Genomic DNA, 26044 nt, shown 5'->3' with positions numbered 1-26044 from the left:
GCCCGAGCTCTTTTAGATAAGACTTCTTGTCATTTCATAAGCAGTCCTCAGGAACAGGCCAGGCTTTTTGAAAGACATTCAAAGCTGTCAAAGCTGGATGATCGTTGCCTTTTGTGATATTCTCTTTCAAGATGATCCCACACTACTTCTGCAATGTTGAGCTCCAGGCTCTGAGGCCAATTCATGACTGACCTGACATTCTGTGTCAGGTCTTTGTTGGATTTTTTTTCTCAATTCTTAAGGACATGACTTTCAGATATAGTTCAGCTGTTTTCTTATGCCTGCCATTTCTTCTGTCCAGTTTCCTTAGATTTCTTAAGGACACAGTACACAAGTTTTTTGGGAATCAGCTTGTTGACTCAGAAATATTATTGTATGCCTGTCAGTTTCTTATGTTTGACATTTGAGATTCAGTTAAAGAAATAGGAACAGAAATAGGAACATATCGGGGCACAATATTATGTGTTTTTGTGTGTGACAGTTTTGCGTAGACACAACACTCCATCTCTTGCGTTAAGTGCGCTTTTTATGCTTGAATGATTCATAGGTCAGTGTTTAGTGTAAGCACAAACATTCCTCTGAAAATGGTCAGATACAAAGGCTGGACTGGAAATGAGTGAAAAAGCAGCTATGTCTATATAAAGCCTGGAGAAATATTGCTCCAGACCATCTTAAAAATTACAAGAAAGCCTGACTCCTTGGAAGTGAAATATAGAAAAATGAATGGTGGCTCAAAACCTTTGCACAATACCGTATGTGACACTATGATCATTGACATTTTTTATTACACAGCCTTCGCCTGTTTAATCTCAGATCTGTTTGCTCCACACTACCAACTTATTTTATTGCTTTTATATTAATCTTTAATCCGAAGCCCAGATACACCTAACGGTATCATAACTTTGTTACAGCTTGAGGAGTGCTCCTGCTGTGGTATGTTGGCCAAACTGAACTTAATGTGTGACATATTATAACAGCAAAAAGTCAGAGATCCCATTCTACTGGAAAGGTTGTAAGGAAATGCCTTTTTCATTGGGGCCTATCTAAAGAAAAATAATAGTATTGTTGACATGCTCTACATGTTCTGCAACGAGTACTGTTAAAAGTTTCCATTTTATCCGCCCGAAGGTTTAGGTGAGCTCTCTGACTTTTAGGGTGAGCTTCCCACGCCTTTCCCTCCACTCCTCCTCGTGTCTGTGGAGAAATAGAGTGGAGGGTTGGAGCGAGGAGAGCGGTGGGTTACAGTCCTGGAATGTGCGCGCGCTCCCGATCACTCCGTCTGTCCCAGCGGCGCGCCCGTGCAGACAGACAGACAGAAGACTCGTGTGCGCGCGCAGCTCCGCGGCAGGTCTGGAAGTGGAAAGAGGAGGCAGGGGGAAAAAAGCCGCTGGAGCGGGGGAATGATGGCGGTGAGCAAGGAGAAGGGACAACTTTGGTAGTGTAAAACTGAAACGCCTGACGAGTTTTAGAGGGCTAGCACGATGGAACAACAAAGAGGTGAGAGGCTGAGAAAGTTGTTCACCTTGGTGTGGTGTTTTATGTTGAAATATTGTCAACAACTCGTTCTGGAATTGCCACAATGAATTGTCGAGAGCGAGATACCAACGTTCGCTCCTATTGAACTGTTGGCCGACTAAGCTGAAGTTGGTCGCGCTTTTTTTTAATCGATGTTTGGCGGTGCCGACGTTTTGAGTAATGTTTAACCGGTTTGATTTGTTCAAAAAGAAGTTCGTAGTTCATTAAAGTGGCTTTAGAGCCTCATAATGTTGCTGTACCTTAGCGCTAATACACACAATCGGCTGTTCACGCTAACCTTTCCAAGTTGCTAGCCAAATGAAGTGCAACATAAGTTGCAGGCTTACCTGAAGCTACATTTCAGGCTGTTTTGATTTGAAAGTTGAACGACCTATTTGCGTGCAGTTTCTAAAATAGCTAACGTTGTCGTTGGCTGTGGTGAGACCGCATTGTTTCGTCCATGCGCTGATAGACTTTGCTCTGCTTTTCTCTCTCTGTAGGAGACTTTACTGCTTGTGCTTAGTTGATACAACCGTGCTCCAGAAAATCTCCGCCGGACCCATGACATCAGTTGCGTAAAGTTGTCGAGGGACAATTGCTCACCGTTAAACACTGTAACTCTCTCCAGAGCTGGATTTTAAGGGTTGTGTGCAGCGTAAACAAACAGAATGATCAAAGCGGAGAGCAAAGCAGGCGAGAGGAGCCTGAGGAGCGCGTCCCCTCACAGAAATGCATACAAGTCTGACTTCCACGCCATTAAGTGCTCCTTTGATGGGACAAAGTCCGAAAATGCCTCTAATACCTTTGCAAATGGATCCAGTGACAACCGGGAGGACTCAAGGGGGAGGCCTTTTGGGACCAGAGTGAACAAGATAAAGAATATATTCCTACAGATGGATGGTCAGCAACAGGAGAGCCAAGATGGGAAAGTGAATTTAAAGTCTGATGTGACCCAGGTGTCTCCACCAAAGGTGCAGTTTCCGGTCAGCACTCACAGACTTAACTTGAACAGTGCAGCAAGCCCAGAATCGCACATTTTGGATAAAACGCCAAAGGGAGAAGATGCTGAGATTGACAAAGTGGCCTTGGCAGAGAAGTTTTCTGTGACCAGAAAACTCTTTGAAAGGGGCATCAAAGAGCAGCCTGCCGTGGAAAAACAATCTCCAAACAGAGTAGTAAATCGTTTGTCACTTGGAAGTGCCTCTGATGAAGGGAAAAGCACGAGGAGAGTATCAGGATCAGAGACCACTAACAAATTGGAGCAAACTCCTTCACCTGCAGTTAAAAGTCGGCCAGATGAGAAGGCTGATATTGAGAAACGGCCTCGGGTGTCACTAAATGCGGGGCCCTTGTCAAAGAGGTTGGAGAATTATATAGTTGAGAATGACTCAGAAGACAGTAGCACAACATCTGCTAAACAACACAGTACCACTGCACACATAGTGCCTACCTCTCCAACAGGGGACACCTTACATAAACCTACATCTCCTGTTAAAGACACCGTAGACTCTTTCTCTGATGCCACTAACAAAAAGAGAGACAACAAACCAGCACCTTTAGGGACAAATATTGGGCCAAAACCAACATTTCCAGCTACCAGTTCAGCATCCAAATCAGTTTCTTTTACAACCGATGCCACCCACAAACCTCTCTCACCAGAGCAAACAAGCCCAGTTAGCCATGGTCACAAGTGCTTGACATCATCTGGTGATGGATTTAGTAGGACATCTGTTGACTCAGAGAGGGGCAAACCACAAAGTCCACCCCCAAGGGACGTGAAACAGCCTCTTCCATCAGCTGGTGGCTTACAGAATGACAACAGGGGCAAATACCCTGAAAAAGCCAAGAGTAATGACCGTGTAGCACGCAGTCCTGTTGGGGACAAGATTCCCAGTCAAAACTCTCAAGAATCCAAAGGGGTGGGCATGGTACGTGCTGAACTGGTAGTGGTTCAGCATGAGTCCTCGGAAAGTGAGGAGAATGAAGATGAGAATAATGACGATGTGTTTGAGGCTCAGAAGGTTCAGCAACCCAAAGATCAGCAGTTAGACCTGAAAAGAACCCATGCTCCAGAAAAACTGAACTGTACCCCTGCCCACCAGGTCTTATTAAGAGATGACACAAAAGAGGCACAATGGACTGCAGAGGATGTAGGCGAAGGTACACTCTTAGAGGATAATGGGGAATTTGGGCTGAAAGAGAGAATGGAAGACAATGTAGTTGTGAGTCGGGATGGTGAAGACACACGTGACGTAGATGATGAAGCAGCAGCAGAAGAAGAGGGTGAGCTGGAGGAGCAGGTGGGCCAGGGCATACAGGATAGAGCTTCTCCAGTAGTGTATGGTATAGAAAATGCAGCGTTTGTGGATGACAGGGAAGTGGACCAGGTCCTCAGGGAAGAGGAGGAGGAAGATGAGGAGGATCAGATGTATGGGGAATACGATGACTGTTATGAGGTCCTTGGTTTGTCAGATGAGGAAGAGCCTCCCTTAAAAAGGAAAATCAAGTTCTCTACGGATCCCATTCTGGTAAGTATTTTGTGTTGTTTGCATCTGAAGCATTGTTGCTCATCTGAGACAAAAACAAAAAAACCTAAAACAAATTGCACAGCACCTTCATTATAAACCACCGTCGCACTGACTCAGCAGTGGTGTCTGACTGGGGTGTTTCCCAGAAGACACAAGACAAATGAGTGTATGCTCAGAATGAATGCTTTTGTTGGACTTGTTGACGTCACAGCTGCTGCACTGTATCATCAGATGAGTTTTGCCACAGCTGAGAAAATCTAAACGATGCTTCATTTAATCATAGGGTCAAGGAAAACAGGTAGTTTGACAACCTTGTCTCCCTAATCCCCATGACTAATAGGGGAGCTGTATGGGGATAAGGGGGGTAGTGGTTTTGTTTGGTCATATTTTTTATAATAATGTTGACTTTGCTTAAAAGCGTCCAAGAGTAGGTGTTGCTGAACAAGACTGCAAGGAGGTAGACGCATAGAAACTGCACTGTACGAATTTTTTTTTTTAACTCATTTAGACAGGTTATCCTTTTGATCATGAATTATTTGTTTCTGTCATAAGGGATTTTTCATGTCTGTCCAACATGGATGTGCGTATTTATCCAGTTTGTCCAACAGCTCTTTTTGGTTGAACCTGGCTAACAGTAACACTTGTTATTTTTTATTTACATTATAGTCCACCTGAGTCTCTAGTTTTGTTGGTGTTGGTGAAAATTGAGAGGACAATTGTAATTAACATATTTTTGACTTCTTTCTTATGACTCATCTCATTTTACCCAGAGATGGGGGTTTTCCAGGCTTAGTCACCACCTAAAGGAACCTTCTAAACATTAATTCATGGACATTAAAGAGTCTGTGTCACCTTATTAAACTATTCAATTTTCCTGTTATTACCCACCACTGGATAAACACAAATGTCAGTTATACTTGAGCAAAGGCATTGTCAATTAACAAGGCCAATTAAAAAATTTAAATGCTAGTTTGTTTCTTTGTTTTTTGTTTTGTATTTGTTTGTTTTGGGTTTTGTTGGGGGGGGGGGGTAGCAAATTCCTCTGTGCACAAATTCCTCTGGGATGTTTCTCTTTCAGTCCCTGTTTTAAAAAAAAAAATAATTCCCCAAATAAGCAGTGGTGAATTTCATCTTCCTAGAGTAGGCACATAAGTGGGAATATACAGACTTCTAGACTAGGGGATAATGCATCACATTGAATTTAGATTTAGCAAAGACAACCCTGTACTATCATTTGTTTTATATATTGTAGAAGTTTGCACTCTTGTTTTTCAGCTGATGTAATCTCTTTTGGTATTGACACAAGCGCAAACATCACCACCTAGTTATTAGGGGGTGTGAAGCAGAAGTGATTTATTTTTTTTCCCGCTACTGATACTTAACTGTCATCATATCTCATCAACTTTTTGCTAAAACAGGGGAAACGAATCACACCAGCAGATTTCACACAGCATTTGAACAGCCCAGTGTTTATCCAGGCCTTGAAATGTGCTGTTATCTGAGGGTGTGGGGTCCTCCTCCCTATCCCAGTCATCCTGGTAGGGGGTCCTGAGAGAGGGGACCAGAAGCTGACCTGGCCTGAAGGGGACACAAACTGTGTGCCTCAGCCCCCAAAGTCTAGCTATGACAGGAATAAACACAGCTTTATAGACACATGTCACAGCAAAACACTAAGCTGTCTTCTCTGTAGCAATTCACTGTCTGTAAAAGAGAACTCCTTGATATCAGGTTAGATTAATTCATATGTAAGTTTGTATCAGTGGGCATCTGCAGGGCTTGTTCCAAATTTTCACACAGTAAACTGCTGGCATGACACTTAAGTATGTGAACAGTATGAAAATTATGGTCCTTTTAATATACTGCTTTCTTCTTCTTTCGGCTGCTCCCTTTAGGGGTCACCACAGTGGCTCATTTGTGTCAATCCCACCCTAGCATCTTCCTCTATTACACCAATGCTCTGCATGTCCTTTTTCACTAAATCCATGAATCTTTGTGGTCTTCCTTTTTTCTTCCTGCCTGGCAGCTCCATATTCAACATCCTTTGGCCAGTATATCCACTATCCCTCTTAGCCTTGGACATCTCGTTTTCAGAAAACTGATTTATATATAATGAATTATATATAAATCTGTTTTCTCAACTAACGAATGAGTTACTTTGTTCATAACAAAAAACAAGTGTGTCATAGTTTGCTAGGTCAGAATGTTTACTTCACTGATGGTGCATCAGGTGGTGCATACATAGTCAATTCTGAAAAAGAACCACAATTTTGATCAATATGTGGCACATCTAACCAGAGCACTGATTGCTGTGTGGACAGCATGTGGATGCACATTATGGATATTGTCATCCATGATGTGGGCAAGTCGGCAGTGTAGTAAGTACACCTAGTTATTAATCTTACTTGGTTGACTTGCAACTTCTCACCCTTTGTCAGTGGGATAGGCTCCAGCCCCTCCTCAGGTGAATAAGTGGTTAGGTTGGATGGATTTTGATCAATGATGTTAAAATGAATTTCCCTGTTGATTTACATGTATGGACTAATGTTAGTTAGTATGAGTGCTGTCCACAATACGAGCTTGTATTTGAGACGTTACTTGACAAATAACTAAAGATATAAGTTGAAGATGATGCCTGTGATTTTTAGCTACATTTACAAGTATCACTCTGAGAAAAAGACAGAAGAAACCAAGTTTCTTACTTTTTTCCTCAGGCTATGTAAAGACTTTTTTTGGGTGACACCTTTGTGTGTACAGTTTAGCTAGCTCAGACTGAGCAGCATTCTCGTGGTGGAGAAGACTTGAGATTGGCAGCATTACTGTCCATAGATTTTTAGGTTGGTGATTTATTTATTTAGTTTGGGAAAGAGTTGCTAAAAGACTGAGAAAAGTGGTGGAATCTTTCACTGATGTCCCCAAGATGTCGATAATGACGTGACATGACATGATGATCATTGTCTGGAGTGAAAAGTATGTTGAGGCTTCAGGGCTGTGTGGTTAAATAGTTTCCCATTTGAAAACAAAAGATAATGAACGCCCAAATATAGAAACTGAAAACCAGATACCTTATGCAACAGACAAATATGTGATCAGGTGGATATTCTATGTGGCTCTACTTAGACTGTGATTCTTTTTGAAAAGTAGGGCTGATTGATGCACACACTGCATCATAGGGCAGGAGTTTGTTAAAACGCTGATATCTGCCCAGATTTGGACCACAACAGCGTGGGCTGGTTGTGTTCTCATGATTGTCCCACAGTGAACATTCCTACCTGGAAAACTAAAGCCTTTTGCTAGCACTGCATCATTCTCCACTGTCTATTAGTCAGAGTTGGCACTGGGACTGAGTGCACTTGAGTTGTAGCTGACTAGGAGAGAGGAAGTTCTTTGTACTCTGCCTCAGAACAGTATTAACTCTCTAAGTAACCTGAGTATTATTGACGGAGGAGGTGTGCTGTGTGAAAGAAAGGTCCTCTTTATGAAGGAAAGACACTGGACATGTCTTTCCTCTTTATGAAGGAAAGACACTGGACATGTCTTTCCTCTTTATGAAGGAAGGACACTGGACATGTCTTTCCTCTTTATGAAGGAAAGACATGTCCAGTGTCAAAACGAATCACGCTGGATGAAGAGCTCTTCTAAGGCAGTCCAGCAACATGTAAAATACCAAATGATTGATTACCAAATGCATTTCATGAATATGATACTCATGATGTTCTATAGAAGACGAATAAAGGTGTTGAAAATAAAGCAGGTAGGATAGTTACACTTTAGTAGGACAAGGAAATGTTGCTGTGCTGTTAGCCTGTGAGGCCTTCTAGCTGAATCAGCAGGATAAAATGTTGCACTACTGCATTACAGGTCCCATATCATTAAAATACATTTCTGCTGAGAATTTTCTAAATGAAAGTACGAGTTGTGAATATGTAAAGTCTCTTACTCCCAGCAGTCTTTCAGCCCCTTTGTAACAAGAACGTTTGCATGCCAGTTCCCCCCTCTTTCTACTTAGAAAATGGGTAACTAATAGGCTGGAATTGAGCTAGAATTTACTGATAACGGAGTATCAAAGTATGCTGCTAACATACACTACTGTGCATGGTCAGGAGCAAAATGTATTTTAGCAGACTTAAAGATCATTAGGAGTTTAACTGTAGGCTGTATTTAAAGTTGTTTTTTTTAGGTAGAGGCTTAAGCTGTTGTCAGACCACTCTTTATAAAAAGGAACTGAAGCTGTTGTCTTGGTTAAAACTATCAGTCTCTGCTGATAACAAAAACAGTAATTTTACCTTGCAGAATGCATAACTAGTTAATGTGTTGGTATGACTAATGTACAAACATGTTAATTCTGACTCGAACAACAGTAACCTGGTGTTCTGAGGTAATAGGAGTTTTTTGCTTTTCCCCCTTGAGTCTGATAGTTTCAGTAAAAGAAACCAAACATCATTGCCTGGTGCATCTAATGTGGTCAACATAATGATTAGCTTTAATCACTGTACACAGATCAGATCTCCAGGAAAATAAAATGCTGGCCATGAACTGTGGAAACTTGACCAATTTATAACCAATAGAGAAGAGTCGGGTGTTACTTGGACTTAATTTTGCTTTGTCTTTTTCATTGCAGCTAAACACAGCTGGCTTTCTGTTCAGTTTACATCTGTTTTGTTTTCTTCTCTCTTCTCTGCACTCATTTATATCATATTTCGATACAGCTGAATTCACAATCAGTCTCTTCTTACGGGCATATTTTTCTGCTCCTGTTGTTAGACAACAGAATAACAATGAAATGTTGACATTAACGTGGCCCATTTACACAAGGAAAAACTGCCAAAACACTGGAGTCATTTACCAAGGCACTGCACTGTTGAAGTCTAGTTTTTGTTACTCTGACATTGTCTGATGAAGTCTACATGCTCGTATATATCATATCGTACGTACTCGGATTTAAAAGCAAAATGGTCACTCAGAGAGCCGACTGTCTGTTTTTAATCGTCACCAACAGACTTCCTGAGAAAGGCAGGTGCAGCAGCTAGTCAGTTCAATTTAAAACTACAGACACCAAACCTGACGGATGTTAATCTCTTAGTTTGGTACAGTTCTACAATATTATTGTGTCTTAGCATGTCCTCATTCAGAAAAACAAATTCTGAACAAGGACATGCCTATAAACCATTAAACAAATCTTCGTGTAGCACAGTATGTTTGTATAACCTGGATTTCTCATTCGCACCTCCTTTTATTGGTTGGTGTCCCATATGCCCGCAGTAAAGCTTTTGTTTGGGATCTTTAGACATTTCAACTGTCATGAAGATCACAGTTTAATGACTTTAAAATGAGGTGAAAAGCCAGGAGTGGTTTCCCCCCCCCCCCATTTTTGCCAAGCTAAACTTAATTGAAGCAAGGCAGAAGGCTTGTTCTTCTAGTTGTATTTTACATAGAAAGTTTTAAAAAAGGGGGGCGGGGGTTGACATTTGGATGCTACCCTCTGCAGCCAATCCACCCCTTAGCGTTATGCTTTCCATTTCCTAACTAAAATGGGTCTTGTGTTGGGGAATTTGTCTGACTTGGTCCCACCCTGATCCAACAAATGGAGGGGATTCGATTTTGCTCCAGCCACCTGGACTGGTGAGTGACTCTGACGAAACAGGGCAGAATACTAATGCCGTCAGCTCAATGCTGTTCATTAAACAGCTTGGCATGGGATGAGTCTTGATTGTGATGGCCTTAAACGGTTTCATTATCCCTTTACCAGCGAGCACATTTAACAGATGCTGTGTATATTTCACTCAAAGATAACTGTAGTTTTCAGAAGCTCTTGCTGTACAAAAGTGGCTTTTGTGCCATTTATAAACAAACCTGTTCAACCTGTTTATGTTTGCGCTCCTTTTGGAAATTTGACTCTGTTATGGCACTGTGCGCTTCTCAGACTCCACCTCTTCCTGCTGCAGTTCTTTACACTTTGAAGTCTAAAAAAGGCAAACTCAAACTTGACTTACAGTCAGTCATGGTGAACTCTACAAACTCATTTTAGGAGAATGCATGCAGGAAGTAGTAGATGCATATTTTTCTGTTTGCTGGTGCATTTACCCAGGATCACAGCACTGGGCCCCTTTGCTTTTTTTTCCCATTTACTCTCTGATCTGTGCCAGACCACCACCCCGCCCCATCTAGCTCCCACAGCATGTTTTGATTTGTTGTCTTTTCGTAGGTCTGCTTACATTATGAGCTCTCCAAATCAGTGGTCAGCCCTTGTTTTTTTTTTTTTTTGCATTGGCATAATATTTCTCTGGGTTGACTTTTCCTCACAGCTGCTGACTCATTTCCCACACTGGTATTCTGTTGTGGGGAGGGAAAGATGGAAAGGATTTCAGTTTGGGTGTGGGCATGTATCCATCTGTGCATGTGAGCCCACATGGAGAGAACAGACAACCACTACAGTTGTGGGAGTTGTTAAGATATCACATGTTGCAGACAGCTAGTGTATTGAAAGACATGGAAACGTATAGATGGCATACTTAAAATACGTCTTATTTTATTAATTTACTAAAGAACCAAAGAACCAGAAATCAAAGAAAGGGGTCAATTAAGGGCAGAAGTAACAAAACACATGATCAGCATTACAGTTTTGTATTTTCTAAAGGTAGTAAATAAGTATTGTTTCAGTTTATGGTCATTTTTATTTCAAGTCCAGTTTTCTATTAAAATAAGAAAGCGTGATAGTTGAGCCTTTAGTTGTGTATAATAACCTTGCATGTGATGCACTACTAAATGATGGCAAAATGTAAGCAAACTACAGTGTGAGGAGAGGCTGATCATTATCTTAAACCCACCCATATTACACAAACAGCTGTGATTGGCCCAGCACGAGCAAGTCTGTGTGGAAATTTGTTTGATCGGGAGGGGAACCAGAGCAAATGAAACACGAGTTCTTGGATTTGTCTGGTTCCCATGCGCACTAAATACCTTGTTCTGTATAAACTTAAAGGAATTTGTTTAGTTCTTCCATTCTTTGGTTTCTCATACTTGTTGGAGTCAGTTGTCTGATCGACATTTGCGTGTTTACATTTCAAGTGGTTACTGTGCTGGGCACGTTCTGCACATAAAATGAAAATGAATTTATCTGTCTTATCTGGAAACAGCGAGCTGTGTTTAAGGGTGTTTTTGTAAAGGGAGACGCTAATAAAGACAGATTTTTCTCTTTCTTGCAAAGAAGACAGCGGTTGAGTGATTAGGTTTCTGGACAGAACAGGACATTGTTTGAAAAAGGCCCAGGAGTCCATGGCAACAGGGAAGTCAGACGTGAGAGATCAGGGAAAGGTATGGGGTAGAAGCCAAGCTACTCCTCAGCTAATGCCACGGACCAGGATTCAGTGGTGCTTGTTGCATTCCATTTACCTACATTTTCATCCCTCAACTACTAACTCTTTAAAGTATAAACCAAACAGTAGATTTTATCCTTAGTGAAGACTTTTGCTGAGTTCTGATAAATCCATGTAAACTGCATAAAGTAATAGCTGTCACTTCTATTTATAAAGACAGTCACAGACTTGCAGTATTAGTAACCCTCATGTGTTTGAGTGGCTTGTTGTTAAATAGAAATATGTAAGCTTACACACTATGTATAGACACCTTGCTTTAGTTTGATGTAGATTTAAAAAAAAAAAAAAAAAAAAAAAAGACACGTGGGAAGTGAGCACAGGAATATTGATTCTACACCTGGAATAACATTATTTCAGTATTTTTTTTAAAAAAAGGGTTTCTTCCTAGACTATAAATCCGTCTAGACTCCTCACAGTGGTCTCACACTGCAAAAGCTATTCAGATGTGGGTCTTTTGCATAGCACTGCTTAAATAAATAAATTGCTGGAGATATGTAATATAGCATGTAAAAGAACAGGTTCTAGGATCTTGGATATACCCCATGCTTTCCAAAGCAAGATAATTGCATGTACTATTGCACAGCAGTAGTAACTTCTTGAAGTACTTAAAATAAATTATCCCCGTCACTGAGACAGGATCTAACAGGAAATGACTCTGCAGCACTGTCATGGTTATGTCTGAATGAAGCCGTGAGGAACATTAAGGTATAACTGACCTGTGTCTGAATTCCCCTCTGTAAAAGACTGCTAAAGGAAGCAGTGTTATGTATTCCATGTGTCCACTTTGATGATAATCAGTGGGATGTTGTAAAACAGAAATGGTTGCAGTAATTCACTCTGACAGATTTAACATAAAGCTTAGTGAGTTATTCGGGAAACTTGCTATCAGCAGTGTATTTGGGCTTCATCCAAAGGCTACATTGTGAGGAGAAAGAAAGACGGAGGAAGGATGAGATTGTTTGTGGTTGATTCCTCAAGTCTTGACATGCTGCAGGATCTAGACCTCAGTGGAAATGTTTATTTAATTACATCATTTAATCTGAAGGTAAATGTCTCAGTCAGTCTAATCCTATAGACTTTGTAGTTTCTGTTTTTTGTTTGTGTCATCTTTTGTTCTAGGATTCTTGTTTTAGTGTTTCCCAGGAATGTACACTAGAGCACAATACATCTGCTTAATAGTTACAAGATTCATGTGAAATTTTCTGTTTAAAAAAAAATTGTTTCATGAGAATGCTCTGTTTAATGAAACAAAAAAAAACCCTACATTTTTTAGAACCCTACATTTATATTTTGAGAAATTAATAATATTGCTTTTAATCTACAACACCAATTCTTTCTTCTTTTCTTTTTGGAACAGTCTATAAATATCTGGGAACAGCAGTGCAGGCAGTACAGCTCAGCATACGTACTTGTCTACTGTAAAGCCAAGCTGTTGTAATAGCTGCAGTATGTAGTTTAGTATTGTCTTGCTGAAATATCCGAGGCCTTTCCTGAAAAAGATGCCTTCTGGCTTAGAGCAGTTTTCTCTAAAACCTTTACATACCTGCGTGGATGTACTATTAAACACTGACACTGGCATCATTATAACTCCACCCAGATTAAGATTAACAATGAATGCCAAGCAGGGGGGTTATCTTACCAATGCATAATCAGGCATTAGCTTCTGATGGAGTCTGCTAAACTGTAATCTACTTCTTTTTCTTTTCTTCTTTTAAAAACAGTAATGTTATATCTGTAATACCAAATGTAATTTGCTGTCTTCACTTTATGGCATTTTGCTGGAAAAAAATTCTCTTGTTTTAATCAAAGTATTTTTGGGTTACATATTTGAATAACTGAGTGACCACAGATGGCGATCAAAGTCCATTTTTCCCAGTATTATGCTGCTCACTTTGGCTTGACCCTTGTTGTTTTTCGAAGTGGATTATGAATATAATTTCTGCTAAATGGATAAATGGAACTTGTCTTGCTGTGTGTTTTAAACCATGGGGCTGTTTCCGAGCCCTGGATAATGCCTGCTAACCAAGGCTAATGTTTTTGGGGTTTTTTCTCCTGTGTCTCTTTTTCCTGTGCTGATGGCTGCACTTGTCGTCTTTGAATATTGATCATTGCTACATCCACTGCTTGGTTCCCCCAGCTGTGCCCCACTTTCCATGCTGCTCTTGTTCTGACATACGGCTTGTGTGTGCTTTATAATTGCACACACATGCTGCCTTTGGGACGCATCCAGTACTTTGTGAAGCCTGCTTGCAAAGTTCACAACTTCTTACATAGAGCATGTTTTAAAATGTCTCTTGAGCTTTAGTGTCACTGACATTTTACTTTGATTCAAGACATGAAGATCAATACTATAAATGTAAGCTACTATATATCCTAAGTTAAACCCAATGGTGACAAAAATGGTGAAAGTGTAACAGAACTTGAAAGAGCAAATGTTAGTGAAACTGGTCCAAGTCAATGGGTTCAGCTGTCGCCCAGCACGTTGTTACAGTTAAGTAGTGAGTGAACTGATGACTTATTTTCTCTAGCAAAGATCAGTGCATGAGTGAAATTCCTTCTTCCCCAAACCATATCAAAAATGTGTCCTTGTTAAGCTTGCCCAGATTTATTAAAAAGAAACAAAAAAAAGCCTGTGCCTGTGAGGATCCTGTGGATTTAACTCATAAATTTGTGTGATGCTTATCTGCCAGGTCAGGACGTAGAACAACTCTGTTGATGCTATGGACTATTTTTCTTGCCACAGGTTTTCAGTACCTTCTCTAATGAGGAATACGATCGGCGTAACGATGATGTTGACCCAGTTGCAGCATCTGCAGAGTATGAGCTGGAGAAGAGGGTGGAGAAGATGGACGTGTTTCCCGTGGAGATTGAGAAAGGTGGGTTTTCCATAACTAAATGAATAAATAACACATATTAAAGAATAAGATAAGTTTGTTCTCCAAAGCCAACCGTATATTCACAGATCTTAACAGTTGACCATTGTAACTTTGGAATAGATTTGCATTAATAGTATTTATGACAGTCAGCAGTTTCTTTAATCAAATGATGGCGTATGGTGTGCATAGACCTAAAAACAATTTTGCAAGGATGTGCTGACATTGAAAATATAAAGAGAGGTGATAGCTTGCCAATCATTAATGTATTAAAATATTATTAAATTTAACTCTACGTGCCAAAGCTTTACATCTGCATCTTCCAAGTATACACATGGCATGAAGCTGCCAAACCCCCCCAAAAGTCAACGACACTCCTAGAGATTGTATTCAACACCAGCAGTTTCACAGGTTGACGATAGCACCAGGCTACAGATGAGCTCACCCAGTCGTTTATGTTTTCACATGTGGAGGCTATCTAGAGTTAAAAGGTGTGAATTCAAGTTTGCTGTTATGCAGTTCTTTCTACCCATTCTTTAAAATGTGCTTATTTTCTCTTTATCCAGGAGACAATGGGCTTGGTATCAGCATAATAGGAATGGGAGTGGGAGCTGACCAGGGTCTGGAAAAGCTTGGGATTTTTGTGAAAACCATAACTGAGAGTGGAGCAGCTGAGAAAGATGGACGGTGAGTCACGCTGCTCCAACCTTCTTCTGATTAGACTTCGAAGAAAAAAATGCATAAAATGCACCGTGTACTACACCACAGTGTAATGTCACACAGCTACTGACACACCTGAAAAAGCATGTTTATTTATAACTTTGCAGCGAAGCTAATGGAAATACTCAAGAAATTCTCCACTTTAGTAATCGTTCGGTTTCTGTTTGTTGTGATATTTAGATGTGTTTTATTGTCATCTAAAGAAGGGGTGTGTAATATAACTCCCCATTTGAAGTACTTTGAAATACTCCATTTTGTGATCACCTCATTTTCTGTCTTTAGCATTCAGGTCAATGACCAGATAGTGGAGGTGGATGGTATCAGTCTGGTGGGAGTCACTCAACTGTTTGCTGCCACAGTGCTAAAGAACACCAAAGGCACAGTCAGGTCAGTTCAAACTCCAAAACTTTAATTAAAAACAACTTTAGTTAAAATACCTTACTGGTAACAAGAATGTATCGCTGTTATCTTAAAATATTCAAATAAAGCTTGTAGTTGAGTCTGTGTTTTTCCCATAAGAGGTCAGAGGTGAGGTGTGTTTGTTTTCTCTTTTGAGGAGAGGTTGCACAAAGTATGCATTATATTACTGATTTATCATAGGAAAATCAAACACCCCTGCGTGACACTGGTAGGCCTGAAATGCAACCCAAAATTTGCATTTCCCCCTAGTAGGCATAACAGATGCTCTGCAGTGTGGTATTTCAAAGCAGCATGTAAAGTATTATGATAAATAGTTTACTAACAAGGTTAGCATTAACAGGTTTCTGATTGGTCGGGAGAAGCCGGGAACACAAAGCGAGGTAGCCCGCCTCATAAGTGAGACACTAGAACAGGAGAAGAACCAGCAGCAGCAGCAGGAAGACCTGGATGACCCGTATGAACATTCAACAGAAGAGGTGAGTCAGCTGCTCCTTCACCCCTCTCATATCTTTAAGGGATTAATCATTGGTCATCCTTATGCTATATTGTTGTCACGTGGGATGAAAGATAGAGATGTGAAAATTCCCATAGTGATGACATGACATCATTAAAGTACTGTGAACAGAAATTGTAAAACCATGTTGTACATCAGACCGTCCAAAGAAAAATTAAGCGTCTGCTGCTTGAAAACTGGTAATTATTATAAAGCTCACATGCCACGATAATAGCACTATCTCCTTTTGCCACGCCCTGACCTATCCCACTCAGCTCAACCAGCAAATGAGCAGCTGGCTGTGAGTAAACCATGTGTCACCATTCGGCTGTGTTGGAAAGTGTTCATTTAACTACCATCTGTCTGCTGGAGTTGTGAAATGTTTGCTTTCTGAAGTTCAAGCTGCCACAGGCTTGAGCTTTTGCAACAGAGAGAGCGAGAGGATATGCAGTGCAAACAGGAGGTTTTCAGGCACTTTTTTTAAAGTGATCCACATTGTTCTTAATTTTTTTTGACTCATTCTAAGATGGATTAAATTCATTCACTTAATTTTAAACACTGTACTCTTATCAAGCATAGCAACCCCACCCCCCCCCCCCCTTTTTTTTTCAAGCTAATACCATGTTTTAAGGGTTGGTTCTGAGAAAAAGGAGCACAAAATTCCAGTATTCATTTAATTATTAATTTAATTCATAGCAGTTGCTCACGCTGTAACAGTTCTAAAACTGAGCAGTACAGCTGTCCAGAATGTCACATCCGCTTCCAGTGATTTCCCATGTGGAGCTGTTAATGGCAGTTTAAGCATGCTCGAATGGTTTGTGATCAGTTAATGATCACGTCATTAGGCTTGGCTCAAAAATAAATAAATGCAAGTGACATTTTCTTTCCTTGAGATATTCTTTTTCTTTTGTTTAAATTAATTTCTTTGAAAGAAAAGCCAAGGTATGAACTAAAATTGTGTCATCATAGTATTTACATTTGTTACTGCAGAGGGGTGTAGTCAACCTACAGGTGTTTGAATATGATAAAATAATTACAGTGTTTCTTCCAGACTGTGGCAGACATTGGGATCATTGTTGACACATGCTAACCTTTGTCCTGTGCACAGAGGGTGTGTTGCTGTTGGCAATATCAAATGTCATGTGTGATATCACATTTTAGGAGGACCGGTATGAAGACGACGATGGAATGGATGAAAGGATTCTGGGATCCAATTTCTCTCCTGGGCGAAATGTAGAGGTGTTTGAACTCCCTGATTCGGAGTCCCTGTTTATGCCGACCAACATGAACAGCTCTCAGATGGCCTTCAAGTTTAAAGAGGTATTACTATCGACATTTGGTTATTTAAAGTTAATACTCAAGTGTTTAATGAACATAATGTAGGTAACAAAATATTCAATTTTCTTTTTCCCCCAGCTCCAGCTCAAACACAACATTGCCACAGCTGAAATAAACCAGTTAAAGGAAAAGGTATGGTGAAGCTCTTGATGTAACATATAACATAATACAGTAGTAATAAAAACTTAAGTTTAAATAATGTGTACCATGCCATTTTTATTAAAAAAAAAAAAGAAACCAAAATAGAAAAAGTTGAGTTTCTTTTATTGCTCACCCATGTCTGCAGTAATATGTATTTATGTATTTATTTATTTATGTATTTATTTTTGGCCAGATTTTTAAGTTATCATCTCAGAAGTCTGAGTTAGTAAACCTTACATACCTTACATAGTTTGACATGTGGAGGGAAAAAAAAACACATTCAGAATTTGTGACGTGTGTCTTTTTAGTCAGTATTTAACAAATAAAATAACACTGCTCATCTATTAAGTTATTTTACCAACCCCAACTAACATTCACCATCTCTCTGCACAGCTAACGGCAGCAGAGGAGGATAAATCGGTGTGGGAAGCCAGGGAGTCTGAACTGGAGCTTAAGATTGAGGAGAATAATGACAAGATCCTTAAGCTGGAGAATTACTGGCTGGAAGCCCAGGCTCTGTGTAAGACTGTGAATGAACAATTAGCTGAGACTCAGACTCAGTATGAGACCCTGGACAAGAAGTACAACAAAGCCAAGAAACTGCTTAAGGATTACCAGCAAAAGTAAGTTTGTCATAAATTACAAAACACTGTTTAAAAAAATCATCGCTGTTGAATTCAGATGTTTATAAAAGTTGGTTTAAGTTGGTCAAATCTGATTGAAGCAGTTCATGAGCAAATGTGAGAAGGATGCCTTTCTGTTGTTTCAAACTATAGAATTGTTATTACAGGATATACAGATAATACCAGTTGTGAACTGAACATTTGAAATTGCATACATTGGGGAGCTCACCCCAATTGTGATTTGATCACCCATAATGCCTGTTAGCACCAAATATGAACAGAGCTTAACACTGTAACTGGAAGCAAGTACTAGAGGGAGCCAAGGGGATTTCCAGTAACAACACAGTACTTTACAACCAAATAGACATTTATTAACAGCCATACTGTTACGTTATAACGGAGGTATTTCACTATCTTCGTTTTATACAGAGTGCATTATCAAAACACCCAGAAGGCAATCGTTTGCGGTGCATCTTAAAATATTTTTTGGAAAACTATTTTGGTCTAAAGGGGTGTCTGAGAGTGTGTGACAGCAAATAATGTCTCTGTGTTGTGTGGGAGAGTGCTTATTTATTATTTGCATGGATTTACATCACTGACGTCGCTTGAGATCAACCATGTAACTCAGGGATGTTGGGAAGATGTTGGAAAAGACTATATGTGTAAATTAAGAGTATATGTAAATGTGTCTATGCATTAAAAAACAACAGAAAAAACAGTTGGGTCTAAACTTAGCCTCTTATTTTGTGATCCTCCGCAGAAAATATCTCTGTGGAATTGCATGGTTTAGTGATAATCACATAAAACTGAACATGTTTATAAGCATAAATCCTGATGGGAGCCACATTTCCTTGTTTCCTCCCCAGAGAGATCGACTTTGTGAAGAGAGAGGAGGAACTGAAAAAAAGTCTAGATGAAAAAGACAAGTGGTACAAGGAGCAGCTGGAGAGCTTGCAGAACAGAGTAAGACTGCAGCTCAAAAAAATAAATGCTTATATATAACCAGACTTGTAAGATACTGAAATGAACCAGAGTGTGATGCTTTGTCCACAGATAGCTGTCCTGGAGTCCAGAGGAGCTCAGTCAGCTTTGGAGAGTCAGATTGTTCAGGAATCTGCTGCAGAGGATAGACTGAGCAGCCAGCACTCGGTCACACACGCACAGTCTATTGACTCAAATCTAGGTACCAAAACTGAAGTGTACATGTCACACTTTTATTTTGAGATCTGTAAATCATTCATAAGTACAAATAAACTCTGAACTCTTGTAAATTGCTGAAAAGGTGTGCATTCGTTTTTTTCTCTGCTATAGAAAAAGACTGGAGTGAGCTGCTTCCTGAAACAGAACGCCTGAACACCAGTGCACACAGAGAAAAGGCCCTGTTGGCTCAGAAGTCCAGGCGTCAACCTCCGTCTCGGAGCAAACTGAAGGAGAGTCTTGCTGTGGCTTCGTCATACTCACAGGTCTGAAAGAAAAAGCTTGTGATCCTGTCAAAGAGCATAATATCGGCATGTGATTGAACTGTAAGCCATGTGAGACCACTTCTGTCCAGAAGATGTTTAAACATACTGACAGACTAGGGAATGTTGTTCTTTTTCTTTTTTTTAATAAACAATATAATAGTGCACCATTATACTGAGACAGACAACAGCCAAACATTACTTAGAGGCAGAGCTTATATAAAACTATTATATAAATAGCTTTTATCCCCTCTTCCTTGCATTGTCCTTGTAAATTATGGTTTTGGTCCCAACAGGAAAGTGACGGTGAGGACGAGCAGGAGGAGCTACAATCTCCCTGCAGGAGGAGGTCCATCCAGGAGAGTCTGTCCCTCCCAGTGCCGGTCTTCTATCCTGGGAATGGACAGAAAGATGATCCAGGCGAGACTAGAGATGGTTCCAGGAGTAAAGGAGAGCATTCCGATTGCCCATCTCTGTCCCCATCACAGGGAGAGAGTGTTGAAAGCATTGAAAGTTCCTCTTTGTCGCCTCAAAAACACAGTTCATCACCACAGTCTCCTTCTGGTATCACACGAAATGCGAAGAAGAGGGAGTCCAAAGGCAAGATCAAAGATTCCAAAGGTATGCAAGGTCTGTTTTGAGATGTGTGGAATAGCAAGGCTTTTTCTTGCATTGCTCCCAAGACTGAAATTTATTGTTTCATTACAGAGGAGTTTAATGAGCCTTCAAGTGGAGGAAAACCTAAAAGAAGATTTCCAGACTTTGGGTAAATATCCAAATCAATCACTATTGTATGTGTAAGCTTTTGGCTTTTTAAACTAACTAAATGAATGTTTCCAATGATCGAAACAGTGGTCTCAGGAAGTCGGGTGGAAAAGGAAAAAAACATGAGAAAGACGCAATGAGGGCATCTTTGGACAGCAGGTATTTTAGGCTACTCACAGTTGAATCTAGTTAATAAAAAAATAATGAATATATTTGAAAAAGTCTGATTTGTTTATGGGGACGTTGCTTTTGCCACATTGGAAGGTGAACAAGATTTTAATTTTGCAGTATTTATAGAAATCCTGTTTGGTTTTCTTCATTGTTGATTCCAAATCTTCCAAAGGTTTGCTTGCTCATTACTCAAATAGCTGGTGTTTATTAACAATTACTAATTTTAAAGAATGTGGCACATTTTCAGCATAAACACGTGTAAGTTTGTGTCTCTCTAATTACATTTAAACTTTTCTTTTATGACCAGGGGGTCAGCAGAGTTACTAGAAGAATCTGGAGGGAACCTGTCCCCTGCAGAATCAATGACCTCCATCCCCACCTGTATGCCTTTCTCCTGGTTTGGAGACAAAGACAGGGACCGAGACAGAGAGCCCTCTTCCTCCAGCAACAGCCTGGCATATGCTGCCAATGAAACTGGCAGCGAGCAAAGTCAAGATCGCAAGAATAAGGTATGAAGTTCCTGAAAATGTATGTAAAGAAGTAAACGTGGAATATAGAGAAAATATTTGTATCGAGCACAGCCTTAATAGATTAACACTGTTTTATGGAATTTCACTTGAACTTTAAAGAGAGTGACCAGCTCTCAGTACTGATGGCTTGACTGTAGTCTATCTTCATCATTATTATATAAAACAGTGTTAGGCTGACTTCCTGTTGTGGGCTTGTTCTTCAGATACACTGTGCTTTCCAAAGGCTCTAATAAGTAGATCCATGAGTTTGCCATTAGAGAGACACATCAGTGAGGGATTTGGTTCCCTTTTCAGTAACTTTGGAAGTAGTGACACATCAGCTGCCCCCAGTGAAAAGTCTGATTTTCATTTAAGGCTGTGTGGTTGGATTATTCCCAGAATGCTCTTTAATGAGATCATGATCGCACCAAAAGGAGATTACTGGGAAAAAATTTGCTTTTGGTTCTATTGCTGTGTGCTTTATGGCATTTTTTCCCTTTAAACAGACAAATCTCTCCTGGTCCTCTTTATTCAGTCGCTCGTTAGATTTGGTACAGTATGCACATTTTTGTTACACCTTTGGTTTTAGATGACACAGTAGAGAAATACTAACAATCATAGCTCTGGATGCCTAAATTCTCACCTCAGCTGCATCCCATGTATAGTGCACAGTTTTGTTTTGTGTTTTTTGTAGTGGGTATGTGGTACTGTTTCAGGAAACTTTTGTCTAATTTTCCTTCGTTATAGCTGAGAGAGCCTTCTGGCTTTTATTAAACGAAACGGAGAAGCCAAAACTAGTTTCCAGGGATTGTTGCGCTGGCTAATCAGAAATCTACTCAGAGATTTGTGTGAAAATCCAGCACTCACTGCTAGCTTGTAACTAACAGTCTTAAAATTTAACTGCACATGAACTTGCTCTTAGTTGGTGCAACAACCTGGAGGCCTGGATAAAAATTCCCTCTCTCTAAATTTAACCCAGAGTTGAGTCTGCATTATATCTAAGAATGATCCCAGCATCAAATTAATTAAAACATTACCCCATACCTGAATAATTGTGTGTTTGTGTTCTAGTGTCAGCTGTGGTAGTTCAGAAGTTGTCGATGTAGTTTTGGTGGTGGATTGGTGTTAGTCTAGCAGCTTCAGTACTTCTTACATAGTCAATCCTTCCACATGTTGAAGATCACAGTCAATTAATGCCTATAATCAATGACATGGACTGCTGCCATAGTAATAAGATTAAATCTTAATTTCAGTCTTAAGCGAGACAACCTAGCTTTTAACCTTCATACTTAATGCTGTTTGTTTGCCTCTCGTAAAGAACTGCTGAGTGGTGCTGTGTTACTCTAGTAAACAAGTTCCTTGTTTCCACTTGTTCCAGAGTTTTTCAGTCATAGATGATTCTAACCCTGCCAGTCCCAGTTCAGACATCTCTGGGTTAGTTGCTGAACCCAATCTGTCTGGGCGCTCACACACTTTAATCTTCTCTTCCAGCGAGGTGAGTGCTCTCCTTGTTGCACAGTCACAAAAGCCGTGTGGGACGCCTTGATGCTGCTGAAAGGGGACATTCTCAAGCATGCTCTTTGAGCTTCGCCCTCCTTTCATAGTACAGATTAAGTCATGAATGGAGAGGGAATATAAGAGAGCTGCATGTGTGCCTGTTAAATCTTTTTGTTTTGTGTTACAGTGAGTCTTGTGGCTTAGCTTTTTCTGTTAGCTGATGTTAATAGTTTGAACTTGTGCAACCAGTGCTTCGTTTGTTGTTTTTTGTGTTTTTTACAAGCTTTGGCAGCGCACAGAACCTTGTTGACTGCTTCGCTGCCTGTTGAGTGATGTTTCACTGTCTGTTTTTTCTGATGTCGTCAATTCTTTTCAGGTGTCTCAGGAAAACATAAAGACATTGACATGCATCAGAGTGTTGTTGGTACTTTGCTGTCTTTGCACGCTTTTGTTTTTCTCTCTGAGCTAGATTAGGAAATGCAAATCAACTCGTAGGACATGTACTTTTGTTGGCTTTCCTCGGGTGTCTCGACCAGCTCATAATTCCTGGCAAAATGTTCTCACCTACACAAAGTTGCAATTTTAGCTTGCTGACATTTTTAGATCTGTTGCTCAACACCCATCACTATACTTTGCATTACACAAGGCAACACAAGCCCATGGCATTATTTAGTCGATGAACATGAACTATACATCTTTATTCTGTATAATGTATTTTCCCAGCATTTCGAGTCATAATCTTTAAAAAAAAAAACATGTGGCCCAAAAAAAAGGTGGCATAAGGGGTGGTATAAATTCTTTGCTGCTCTAACAGAAGCAACAGTATGAGGATTTTAATATTTGTTAATATCTGTTTCCTCTGCAGACTTTGGATGATGAACCAGCAGCCACAGGAAAAGAGTATCAGTGGCAGAACCGGCCAGTGTCTGATTGGACCAATCAACAGGTCTGTCACTGGTTGATGGGCATGAATATGGACCAGTACACACCCGAATTCACCGCTAAGGGAGTGGACGGCCAGCAGCTCTTACACTTGGACAGCGACAAATTAAAGGTAAAACACAAAATTCAAATACAGCACTTACAAATGAGTCAGTGTTGTAGATTGATCAAACAAAGTTTGTTATAGAAAAAAAATCTTCACTCAGGTCAACCTGTGACTGCCACCTTGTGGCCAGATTTAGGTTTCACATTTCTAACGGGTGTGGGGTTAAAGTCATGTCACGAAGCGTATTAGTCAGACTGGTGTTTATAAGACTAAATATTTGTCTGATTTCACTGCTACATTTGCATTTCATATAACACAAGTTTGAAACTAAAAGATGTTATAAAAAGTATATTAAAAAAAAGTTGTTTCTTTGTAAAAGGGCAGCGTTAGAGCTGATTTAGACTTCTGCAGTGAATCTTTGTGGAGCCTACGATATAACCTGTGTAAGAGGCCAACATCGTGGACATCATTTATGGGGGTGTGTGTGTGGCATAAATGCCTTGTGGTCATCACCTGGTGTTTTATATACAATGTTAGCTCATAGAAACAAATAAAACTCCAGGACTTGTTTCCCTCCTGGGTCCTCACTCTTTGATGTGGTCAGGTTTTTGTTCCTCAAGCTTTCCCACTTTGTACGTTCCCTCACATGCATCCTGGTGGTTTCTGCAAACCTTCCTTTAAACATTTGCTGGCATATAGTCCTTACATTGAGGTAATGATTGTTATTTACTCAGTGATAAATTCAAAAACTGCTGTGAAAAAGTAGTCCCTAGTAGCATAGGAGGGGTTTGCAGTGACAACACACGGACGGCATCAATTTCTCCATAAATCCACAGTTAGCGCTGTCTCTCTACTAAACATGTCAGTTTGAAGATGTCAGTTTGAAGATACCAGGTTTTTTTTGTGATATTTTCTGACAGTTAACATAATTAAATTGTGATGAAATAAATGGTTTGAAATGTCCTAATTTTGAAATGTTTCAGTAATGGTATGGAAAATGTGGTGGAATTATATTTACCCCAAGTCTGTGCTTGATTTATTGATTTATTTTTAATTTTCTTTTCTGTCAGGCACTTGGAGTGACGAGTCAGAGTGATCGCTCAACCATCAAGAAAAAGCTGAAGGACATGCGGAAGGCCCAAGAGAAGCTGGAGAAACAGCGGGAGAAACGAGAGAAGGAGGTTCGACGCAGTGCAAAACTGCCCCTGTCCAGTGACTCCGTCTGCTGAGGCGTCACTTCGGCGATTATGCATTGCATAAAGTTCATCACCATCACAATCCGGAGAGAAATGTTTTGTTTGTTTGTTTGTTTGTTTTAAATAACGTGACATTGTCCATGCCGGCAGCCACAGAACATATCCGTGCCAGGAGCAGCCCTGTGCTGTGATTTATGTTTATACTGTTTGTTTTCTCCAAAATGCATCATCAAAATCAAATTTTAACTCAAAGATGGCAAACGTCAAAACGTTTTCCAAAAAAGAGATCCTAGCCTTTTTACCACTAAAAAGTCAGAAGTGATCATTATTAAAGTCTGTATTGAGACATAATGTAGTTCCTGCAGATCATGCACACATTTACCTATCGAAGTCAAATGTATACTGATTCTTTTCTTTTTTTGTTAAAGCATTTTATATTTTTTCTAAAATGATATGCCCGTTTCAGTGTTGAACGGTTAATGTACAGGTGGATAAAAGCACTATATTTGTCTTTTAAGCTTCAAGGGGCTACAAGGTTTTAAATGTATAAATGAGTTTTATACATGTGCCTATTAACTGCATATCTTTTTTTTTTTTTTTTACTTAAATATCATTGTTCATTTTATATTATCAAAATTTTTCTACTAAGTAGAATAGCTAGGCCATCATTTTTGCTGAATGGAAAAGCAAAAAGAAATCAAGCTGGGACAAGGTGAATGCTGCTCTGCTGTCCCCAAGTCTGTGTCGTTAGTGATGCTCCATGTAAATACAAACAGCGTGCAGGTCTGCTACACGTGCACCTCACTGGTCCATTAAACAGCTTGTGACAACGACTTGTGGGATGCGGGATTTGAGGTCTAAACAGTAAAGAGTTCACCGCGAAACCGAAGTGCTTCCTTTCCTCTCGAGCATGACTCCACGTTGCGTATCGATTGAGACATATTGGACTGCAACTGCGAAATCAGAGAAATGTTTCTTGGTGTATGCAACGTCAATAAACTAATTTTCACTTTATGTGGCCTGTGTGCTTTTATGTTGCTGCTCTTTCAAAAAGCAAAGCTTGTATGCACAACAGTCTCAGGGTTAGTTTCACAGACCTGAGTCAAAACCCACCCAAGTAACGAGGTGAATATTCGACTGATTGCTTAAGATGTTGCTACAGCTTTTATACACAGCTGCAGACTATTAAAGTCTGCTTTAACCAGATGTCAGTGATGTAGCTCATCTGGCACACAATTCACAGGTGAGTGTAAAGAAAGTGATGTTATTGTCATCGTTGGTTTGCTGTAGCTGAGGCAGCTTGCAAAAGTCGTATCCAGCACTAATTTCATTCGACTAAAAATAGAGGAGGAGTAGTGAGTCTTGAGAAAGTAAAGCCATTTTTCTCTTGGACTCAGTTTGTGTGAAAACTTGTTATGAGATCACTGTGTGCAA

At 40.0% G+C, this 26044-nt stretch overlaps 1 protein-coding gene across 4 annotated transcripts; it reads left to right on the top strand.

The window, feature by feature from the left end:
- Positions 1 to 1322: 1322 nt before the first annotated feature.
- ppp1r9ala (protein phosphatase 1 regulatory subunit 9A-like A) lies at positions 1323 to 25624 on the top strand. 4 transcript variants are annotated; one of them, XM_084954494.1, is made up of 20 exons: positions 1323 to 1497; positions 2016 to 4043; positions 14160 to 14292; positions 14856 to 14976; positions 15292 to 15396; positions 15770 to 15905; positions 17084 to 17242; positions 17339 to 17392; positions 17795 to 18024; positions 18891 to 18987; positions 19078 to 19207; positions 19336 to 19487; positions 19781 to 20105; positions 20193 to 20250; positions 20337 to 20408; positions 20728 to 20929; positions 21436 to 21480; positions 22308 to 22424; positions 23292 to 23480; positions 24485 to 25624. In XM_084954494.1, exons 2-20 carry the CDS (start codon positions 2184 to 2186, stop codon positions 24641 to 24643), a joined length of 4344 nt encoding a protein of 1447 aa, XP_084810620.1. In that variant the 5' UTR covers positions 1323 to 1497; positions 2016 to 2183; the 3' UTR covers positions 24644 to 25624. The 4 variants fall into 4 exon arrangements, with proteins under 4 accessions (XP_084810620.1, XP_084810621.1, XP_084810622.1 ...); XM_084954495.1 differs by lacking the exon at positions 21436 to 21480; XM_084954496.1 differs by lacking the exon at positions 22308 to 22424.
- The last annotated feature ends 420 nt before the right edge of the window (positions 25625 to 26044 follow it).

This window comes from Perissodus microlepis, chromosome 16, assembly GCF_051167445.1.
Source record: "Perissodus microlepis isolate ML-2025 ecotype Zambia chromosome 16, ASM5116744v1, whole genome shotgun sequence".
Taxonomy (NCBI): domain Eukaryota; kingdom Metazoa; phylum Chordata; class Actinopteri; order Cichliformes; family Cichlidae; genus Perissodus; species Perissodus microlepis.
Note: the sequence above shows the minus strand (reverse complement) of the source record. Positions and strands in the feature narration are given on the sequence as shown.

Coding starts and splice junctions, on each gene's coding strand:
- ppp1r9ala (XM_084954494.1), top strand. CDS start 2,184: ATGATCAAAGCGGAGAGCAAAGCAGGCGAGAGGAGCCTGAGGAGCGCG. Junction 15,397..15,769: donor AACACCAAAGGCACAGTCAG/GTCAGTTCAAAC, acceptor TAGCATTAACAG/GTTTCTGATTGGTCGGGAGA. Junction 18,988..19,077: donor TGGAGAGCTTGCAGAACAGA/GTAAGACTGCAG, acceptor CTTTGTCCACAG/ATAGCTGTCCTGGAGTCCAG.